Source organism: Schistocerca serialis, chromosome 4 (genome assembly GCF_023864345.2).
Source record: "Schistocerca serialis cubense isolate TAMUIC-IGC-003099 chromosome 4, iqSchSeri2.2, whole genome shotgun sequence".
NCBI classification, from domain to species: domain Eukaryota; kingdom Metazoa; phylum Arthropoda; class Insecta; order Orthoptera; family Acrididae; genus Schistocerca; species Schistocerca serialis.
The window spans coordinates 20,112,809-20,122,562 of record NC_064641.1 but is presented as its reverse complement, the minus strand read 5'-3'; the positions used below and the strand labels follow the sequence as shown (position 1 = coordinate 20,122,562).

The 9,754-nt window shown below is 41.8% G+C and overlaps 1 protein-coding gene across 1 annotated transcript in view; it reads right to left on the bottom strand.

The window, feature by feature from the left end:
* Positions 1 to 3,946: 3,946 nt before the first annotated feature.
* LOC126473679 (solute carrier family 22 member 7-like) overlaps positions 3,947 to 9,754 on the bottom strand; it is a 184,623-nt gene continuing 178,815 nt past the window's right edge. Inside the window, exons 8-9 of the mRNA XM_050100914.1 lie at positions 8,098 to 8,285; positions 3,947 to 4,075 (exon numbers count right to left, since the gene is read on the bottom strand). Of these exons, the coding sequence (XP_049956871.1) occupies positions 3,947 to 4,075; positions 8,098 to 8,285 (317 nt within the window). The remainder of the gene's footprint in view (positions 4,076 to 8,097; positions 8,286 to 9,754) is intronic.

The window sequence follows — 9,754 nt, the reverse complement described above, 5'->3', positions numbered from 1 at the left end:
GTGAAAACCGTAATTTCACAATAACGGAACTCTCTATGAGTTTTCCACAATATTCACGAAGTTTGTTGCACGAAATCATTACCGAAAAGCTTGGCTACCACAAGTTTTGTGCAAGATGGATACCAAAAATCTTGACAGAGATTCACAAAAATCAGCGAATGGCTGCAGCGTTAACGTTTTCGGACGCTTACGAGAAACATGGCGACTCATTACTCGATCGCATCGTTACTGGTGACGAAACATGGGTTAAGCATGTGAACTGCGAGACTAAATTGCAGTCAATGCAGTGGGGGCACACAAATTCCCCCCAAAAACCCAAGAAATGCATGCAGACAATGTCGGAAAGGAAGGTGATGGCGACTGTTCAAAATGGTTCTGAGCACTATGGGACTTAACATCTATGGTCATCAGTCCCCTAGAACTTAGAACTACTTAAACCTAACTAACCTAAGGACATCACACAACACCCAGTCATCACGAGGCACAGAAAATCCCTGATCCCGCCGGGAATCGAACCCGGGCGCGGGAAACGAGAACGCTACCGCACGACCACGAGCTGCGGACGATGGCGACTGTCTTTTGGGACAGAAAAGGTGTGATTTTTGTGGATTTCCTGGAAAGAGGCACTACAATAAACTCTCAAAGGTATTGCCAAACTCTGCACAGCCTCAGAAGAGCAATAGAAAACAAGCGCAGTGGAAAGTTGGGCTCAAAGATCTAGCCGATTCACGACAACGCCCGGGCCCACACGGCAAATGCCACTCGTGAAGTTCTCGAATCTTTTAAGTATGAGTTGTTTCCTCATCCGCCGTACAGTCCTGACCTGGCCCCGAGCGACTTCCACTTATTCCCAGCAATGAAGAAGTGGTTGGCTATGCAGCATTTTGATGACGACACACAGCTTCAAGAAGAGGTAACCACGTGGTTGAAGGCGCAGGCGGCCGAATTTTACGATGAAGGAATTTCCAAGCTCGTCCATCGCTACGATAAGTGCCTTAATTTAAATGGCAACTGTGTAGGAAAGTAGTATTTAAGTGTGGCTTTCATCTGAACATAATAAAAAAAATTTCCAATACTTTATTTATTTTTAATTCCAAAACGTAATGTACTTTGTGGATAGCCCTCGTAGAGTGTTGTACATGCATTGTATCGCCAATTTTACATGTAGTGAATGTGTATGTTGTATTATTTTGTAAACATGTCTATGGGCTGTACAATGCATTATTTCGACAATTTAAAATTAGTGAGTATGTTTGCATAAAGTTTTACAAGCATTATTTTGACAATTTACGAGTTGTTTTCGTGTCTGTACATCAGTGAACTTCTTTTTTTCAGTGATTTACGAGTAGTTTGCAGGTCTGTAGGCTGTGTATTGTGACCTCAAGTATGAGTGTAATAAGTAAACTACATGAAATCCATCCCTAAATAACTGTCCAACTTCACACTGAAAATAAATAAAGGATGCTCCTTCCTCTCTAGCTCTCCAGCACAGGCTGAGTACTTTTCCTGCCAATTCCAAGGAAGAGGTGGTGGCTGTATGACTTGGGTTAGTATAGCTAGCCAAATTGACCTATTTTCCATCCAAAATTTGAACTTCCCACAATGACATCATTGCACTGTTGCCACATCTATCATCGCCATCTTGGATCTGCCATTTTGAGTAAATTTGGCAACAATGCTGGGTGGGGTGAGACTCTCTTTGCCCTGCTACTTGCATGCTTGTGTGTGGCACTCAAATATCGAAAATACGTTTTATTATGGAGAAGTATTATCATAAGGCAGGCTATCCAGCTCGTCGGCTCCGTTGTGAGGCGTGGAGCGCTCCCTGCTCCAGGGAGCCGTGTCGCTCGCTGTGACCATCCAAGTGGGCCGGCACACTGGCATTTGGCACAGCTGGCTGAGGCAGGGGGCAAGGCAAGCGTTTTGATGTGCCAGCTGCGTCTTACAAGATCGACAACCTCATACTCATAGCTGCTAAGACGTGGTGACATGCTACTCCAGGAAATTCGATGTTCAGGAAATAATTAAGAAACAACTGTTTTACGAGAAATTGCATACAAAATTTATTGGGCCCCTGTAGCTTGACATTTTCTTTTCATTACAAGATAGGAAATATCAGGCGTCAAAGTGTTCGCAGCATTAATGCGGAGGATGGCCTTCATTGTTGCATACTGAAGAAACGATCATTCCTTCCTTTTTACACTTTTCATTTCTGAGAAAACCTGCTCACAACAATACGTAGATCCAAACATGCACATGATCTGAGCGACATTGTTGTGAAGCTTGGGAAATGTTTTTTGCTGTAATGAACAATACCATCGTGACAAATCCAATGTGTTGTAGTACCTCTCTTCCAACAAAGTTGAATTTTGCAAACCAATGATCTCCAATTGAAGTGTCGATGACAAGTCATCGCGGGAAACTGAAAAAGGAGTGCTGAACACCTTATGTTCCATTTCCAAACTAGTGAGGTCTCGGAATTGTGTTTCAAACGACGTGATGAGCTGCTTTAACTTTGCTTGGTAATCGCTGAAAGTAGTACCTTCAGGTAGTTCTAAAGAAGCAAGACGATTGAAGAACGTCAAATGTGCATTACTCATCTGCCTCTCAAATAATAGTAAGTTTTCCATGAACGCTTTGATCTGGTCATGCATGTCAATGATTAGCTGCCCTTTGCCCTGCAATGACAGATTTAAATTATTCAGATTCATAGTTATGTCAGCTAGGAACGCCAGGTCTGATATCCATTTTATATCTTTCAGACAATGCATTTCTACCCCTTTCATTTCGAGAAAGAGGGATATTTCCCCACGAATGGCAAAGAAAACATCAAGAACTTTTCCCTGACCCAGGCAACGAACTGTACTGTGGTAAGGTATATCCCCATACTCCGCTTCCATATCTTTCAGGAATCCTTTGAATTGGCGATGATTCATCCCGTGACGCCGCTCAAAATTCGCACACTTATCGACATCTTTCATTATGCCACCTAGCTCTACTGTTTCAGCACACGGTTCTTCTTGGTGAATAAAACAATGAAGAGTCAAAATGTCTTTCCCGAATTCGTCCCTGAGCTTATTTTTCAAACAAGAAGCAAAACCTTGGTGACGCCTGATCATTTGTGATGCACTGTCTGTTGGTACAGAATGGAGCTTATCCCACGGCAAATTCATATTGTCCACTGATTCACAAATAGCTTCAAAAATGTCACGTCCTGTTGCGGTGTCATTGAATGGTACCACCTCCAAGAGTTCTTCAGTTACTTGCAGCTCCATGTCGACACCACGCACAAAGACTGCAAGCTGAGCACAGTCCGATATGTCGGTGCTTTCGTCAAGCGCTAGCGAAAATGCAACAGAGCTCTCCACCTTCTTCCTGAGCTGTATCTCTAAATCCTCTGCCATATCCAGGATTCGACGAGACAATGTTTGCTTCGACAGGCAAACCCCTTCAGTTGCCTGCACCTCCCTTGGAAACAAACATTCTGCAACTGCTACCATGCACGATTTTACGAGTGGTCCCACCGAAAACGGCTTGCAACTCGTCGCAATGATGTGAGCGACCCTGTAGCTTGCTCGAATTGCAGATTCAGTAGTGTTTTCTCCGCTCTCATTCACCTGAAAATTATAAACGCAATACAGAACACGAACAATGTTGCATATTTTGATACCCTCCGTGTTACGAAACCGTGTTTAAACTTACTTCTCGTGGTATGTCGTTCTTAAGCCTGGCTACCAGTTCTCTGCGTGCAACGCCTTCTGCCTGATCGTAGTGCGCTGCGTGAAGACGTGTATAATGTCGTTGTATATTGTACCTCTTCGCAGAATTGAATACTTTATGACATACAAGACACTGTGGACGTCCATCCCTCTCAATGAATAGAAAGGTATCCTCCAATAGAGGTACAGGGCTCCTGTGGCTAGTTATAGCTGCCATTGATCACGGATTATTGCGTCAGTTGCGGCCGCATGCGGCCAGGGGGCAGTGAATTCGCTTTCCCCCTCCACGCGGGCTCCGAGCTGCCACAGTGAGCGCTCTGGAGCGCTCCGGCGCCCTGGAGCTCGGTCGGAACAGCCTGTCACAATGTGAAGGTGAGTGCTTTAAATGATCTATTTGACTACTGTTAATTGTTAAACAATTAATTTGAAAGGACAGAGCAAATGGCTTATTTCACTTTATTTTTGATATCCAAATTATATCAGCTCTACCTTTGTCTCCAGCATTAGCCAATAGGAACACTGTTTTCTGAGTAGAGTTGCAAACCTCCATCTGCATGTTTCACAACATTAGTTCACATAGACAAACAGGGAGTGGCCTCTTGAGACAGACAGAGACAGGAATATCCCGATCAACAGAATGCTGACACTTTGCTTTGTTTTTGGCTGTGAGATCAAGGGAGGCCGATGTGAGGTCTGTGGTCAATGATATTTAGTAATGTGATCTGTAATTAGGAGATTGTACGGTTTTTACCTTCGTTGCTGTGCCCTGATGATGGAGTGCTGTATGTTGCATGATCTGTAAAACATTGTTTGCCACTGATATTCTCGTAACGTGTCCATCTGCAGAAAGTGACAGTGGGTTTAGAAACATGACATGAATTTTTAGATATGTAATTGTTGTGATTTTACCATCCGTTTTTATACACCAGTGTGCTAGGAAAAGTGAGGAAAATAAATAATAAGTGCCTTAATATCCATGACAGTGGCAGCAAACATAAACTAAGCCCATTCAGTGTTTCCAAGTGTAATCAGAATAAAGCAGTGCAGCAGTTGTTTAAATATTCCGTACTGCGATCGATTTCCTGACAATTCTTTAAATAAACCATATTCAATACACCGTCTTGTATCTTGTACATTGATTAAATGAACAGTATTGCATACATTTCGGTCAATTTACCAACAAATTCTATAACTAAATAAATAATCTGTATTCTAAACACAGACTTGTATCGTGTAAATTGTGTAAATAAACAATATTCCACACATTGCGTGTATTGTTTAAATAACATTCTATCTATTGCAATCGCTTTAATGACAAATTCTTTAACTAAATAAATAAACTATACTCTACACACTGCCTCGAATCCCATAAATTGTTTAAATAAAAAATTGCCACACATTGTGTAAATTGTTTAAACAATATTCCATTCTCTGCAATCGATGTCCCTCAAAATGACTGATCAACTAATGGTGGAAGAGGAGGTGAAGGGGGAGGAGGAGGAGGAGGAGGAGGAGGGGTGGGGGCACAATATGTTAAGGACCTGTCAATCAAAAGAAAGGATTATCCCCAAGGGGTCATAATCTGTGAATCACAAGAATGGATTATCCCCTGGGGGCTTAGTCCTCTTAGCAGAACAATTGGTTAAAGATCTGTCAATCAAAGGAGAATAATATATTGCCCTTGAATCTATACTTGCCCCTGATGTAGGCAATCCGCAGTGTGTGCTGATGTTTTTGTTGCCCTACCACTTATGTGATCATTCAACCCACAAATTTTTACACCCAGGTATTAGTACGAGTTGACTGACTGATATTGAAGTCAAAGAATACTACTTCTCTGCGGTTTGTGAATACACAATTTTACATCTTAGTGCATTTAAAGCAAAGTGCTAATCTTTGAATGATCTTGATATCTTATGAAGAACTGTCTGGATAGCTGTATAGCTTCTTTCAAACAGAAATTCATTACATATAACTGTATCATCTGCAAATGGTCTTGAGTTTACTACTGATATTGTCTGCCAGGTTATTAGTACACAATATGAAAAGTAAAGGTCCCAATTCACTTCTCTGGGGTACATGTGAAATTACTTCCACATTTGTTGATGTCCCTGCATCCAAGATATCATGTTGCGTCCTCCCTTCCATGAAATCCACAACCCAGTCACCCATTTTGTTCGATAACTCACATGATCCTACTTTTGTTAAAAAACGTTTGTGTGGTAGTAAGACACATGTTTTTTGGAAGGCAAGAAATAGTGGATCCACTGGCTTGCCTAGATCCGTGGCTTTGGGGACGTCATTTGAGAAAATTGCGACCTGTGTTTCATACTATCTACGTTTTCAGAATCTATGCTAGGTGCCGAGAGGTCACTCTCTTTACTGTATCATATTACGTTTGAGTTCAGTCTATATCCGAAGATTCTGCAACAGATGGATGTCAGTGAACCTGGATGGTATTTCTGACACGAGTTTTGTTATCTTTCTTGTAGATGGTTGTGACCTATTGTCTCTTCCAACCACTGGACACATATTTGTGGCCATTTGTTCAAATGGCTCTGAGCACTATGGGAGTTAATTTCTGAGGTCATCAGTCTCCTAGAACTTAGAACTACTTAAACCTAACTAACCTAAGGACATCACACACATTCATGCCCGAGGCAGGATTCGAACCTGCGACCATAATGGTTGCGTGGTTCCAGACTGTAGCGCCTAGAACCGCTCGGCCACCCCGGCCGGCTTTGTGGCCATTGTTTTGGATGGTTCGCAGATGGGGGTTCCAGGTTGGTTTCTGAATGAGTGTGAGTACGAAATATTTTATTGTTTGAACTTGAAAGATTGTGTGTTTGTGAACTGTGAGTTATAAATCTCAAAAACATTACATTCAGATTATTTTTCCTTTACTTACACTGAGAGAACAAAAGATATGGGATGCCTTCTAATATCGTGTCAGATCTCTTTCTGCCTGGCGTAGTGCAGCAACTCGATGTGGCATAGACTCAACAAGTTGTTGAAAGTCCACTGCAAAAATACTGAGGCATGCTGCCTTTGCAGCCATCCATAATTGTGAATGTGTTGCTGGCGTAGGATGTTTAGAATGAACTGCCCTCTCGACTACGTCCCAAAACTTTCGAAGAGATTCGTGTCGGGTGATGGTGGTCAAACCATTCCTCGAATTGTCTCCAAACTACTAGCAAACAGTTGTGACCTGGTGACATGGCGCATTGTCTTCTATAGAAATTCCATCATTGTTTGGGAACATGAAGTCTACAAACAGCTGCAAATAGTCTCCAAGTAACCAAACATAGACATTTCCAGTCAATGATTGGTTCTGTTGGACTGAAGGACCCATCCATTCCATGTAAACATAGCCTACACCATTATGGAGGAACCACCACTTTCACAGTGCCTTTTTGACAACTTGGTCCATGGCTTTGTGAAGTCTGCGCCACTCTTGAACCGCAGTATCAGCTCTTACCAATTAAAATCGGGACTCATCTGACCAGACCACAGTTTTCCAGTCGTATACTATCCAGTCGATATGGTGAGGGCCCTGTAAAGCTGCTGCAGCAGCGATGTGATGCTGATGGCAAACATACTCCCTTCAGTCGTCCATGCTATAGCCCATTAACACAAAATTTCTCCACACTGTCGTAATGGATACGTTCTTCGTACGTCCCACGTTCATTTGTGCGGCTATTTTACACTGTGTTGCTTGTCTCTCAGCACAGACAACTCTGTAAACATGATTCATCTAGGTACAAACAACAGTTTTTCTAATGTGGTGCATTTTATATCTCTTGTACATGATACCGCTGGCATGACACCAACAGGTAAAATCATTGAGATGGTGTAGTAATGATAGGACGAATGGACGATGGGATGGACGCAATGGAAAGTGGTGTTGTGAGTTTACTCAAGTTGCTGCATGGGAGGGGATTTTTTAAGAACATTGGCTCTGTAGAACACAAAGAATCAGTGACAGGACGAATCCTTGTTGATTGCCTGAAGTTGTGTCCGTAATGGGGGAGATGGGTGGGTATTCTTCATTGGATGGACGAAAGCCATGGTAGAAGGTGCTGACAGGTGAGTTCTGTTCAACACGTTTGTGGACATGTTTGGAGAGGGCAGATCCAAGAAAGCCTCAGACAAGCTTGATGGATCAGTACAAAAAGGTTTCACTCAGAGGCTTTTGGATTTTAGGAAGAAGAAAATAGCATTGATTATCCCACAACTAATTTTCTTTGCATGCTCCACTTTAACCCATTCTGAATGTTTACTCCTATAATTCTGTGTTGTGACTCTTATGGAATGAATGATCTTACAATCAACCAACGATGGGTCTTTTCACACATTTAAGCAATAATACTTCACATACCATCATGGCAAGGTAGGGTAGAGCAGACATGGCGATACCACCGATGCCCCATTCGAGACTGACTGCGATCTGACGCAGACACGTTGGATGCAGCTCGGCACTCTGCAGGTTCGCCATGCTGATGGTGCCTGTGGTGCTAAACTGCATCAACATGGTCACCACCATGATGGCTGTGCCCGTGATGTTCGCTGTAGGGACAGAGAAAATCCGTTAGCTGCACAACATGGAAAGGTGGCACATAGAACAAAACAGACTACTTCAAAATGAAACTCTCACTCTGCAGTGGCATGTGCACTGTTGTGTAACATTGTGGCATGACTCACGATCCATCCTTATAGCACTGCTTCTGCCAAGACCTTTCTCCTGTCTTGCAGCTCTCTGGCTTACCTCACAGGAATACCTCTCCTCGAAGAAAGGCCTAATGTCCCGCGAGGTACACACAACAGCTTGTCCTTGGAGGTCAGGTGAAAAGAAGATAAACAGAAGGAAAACTATCTTCTACCCAAACTACCAAAATCAAGCACTTTTATCTGATAACAGGCCGCTTTGCAGACATTTTTGATTGATGTCGATGAATTCTGTAAACTAAGTCTATAATGCACCTGAAAATAACGATTACATTTCGGGAATCTCGTCAACACATACTTACATAACTAATGATGGAATATATATAACTAAGATAATGATCAATGAAATATATTTTGTATTCATTATAAATGAAACAAACAGTATAAACAGATCATCTAGAATATCAATTAAAAATAAATAAAATGAAATTAATAGATTTAATATATTGCACTCAAATTAATAAAAATCATTCACAGAGAATCTAGATACAATATCATTGACACTATCACGTTGAAAATTATTGTTTTAATAATATGTTGGTAATTATTTTTCCATTGCATTCATCTTTCAGTTCTCCTAAGACCTTTTTATTAATCTGCAGTATACAGGGTGTCCCATTTATCTTGACCACCCTAAGTAACTGTTAGTTCAGATGCAAATTACAAAATGTTTCAAGCAAATGTTCTTTAGCCGTCAGGGGGACATCAATCAGCATGATTGCCTTCTTTGCAATTTGTTTTTTACAAAGATATGAACAGTGATATGACTTTTTTAAATGGCACCCTGTATTTTTAATTCGGTAATTCATTTCCTCTCCTAAAGACCTATTCAAAAATGTATCACAGTGCACCATCACTGAAACACAACGTTATTAATTACATAACACAGAATTGACTTTGAGCCCAGGATCACAAACTCGTCCACTTGCTGGATTTGTCAGAAACCAAATGAAAACCAAGTAAAAACCTAACACAAAATAGATTTTGACTCTCCTCTAACATTGCCCAGGAGTAGAACATTCAAAGGTTCTCAAAGTGGTGACCCTGGGCACTGATACACTGGTGCACTCGTTGAATGAAAGAATTATTTACAGTGTTGCCTGCTGAAGAAAATTACAAGCAAGCACAATACGTACCTGCATGTCCTCTGGATTTGTTGGAAAATCGCGATAGACAACGTCCTCAATGCATCCCCAAAGAAAAAAGTCAAGAGGATTTAAATCAGGAGACCTAGAAGGCCCAGTAACTGTTCCTCCTCGACCAGTCCACCTGGCAGGATACCTTGCGTTCAGAACACGACGTGCAAGCTA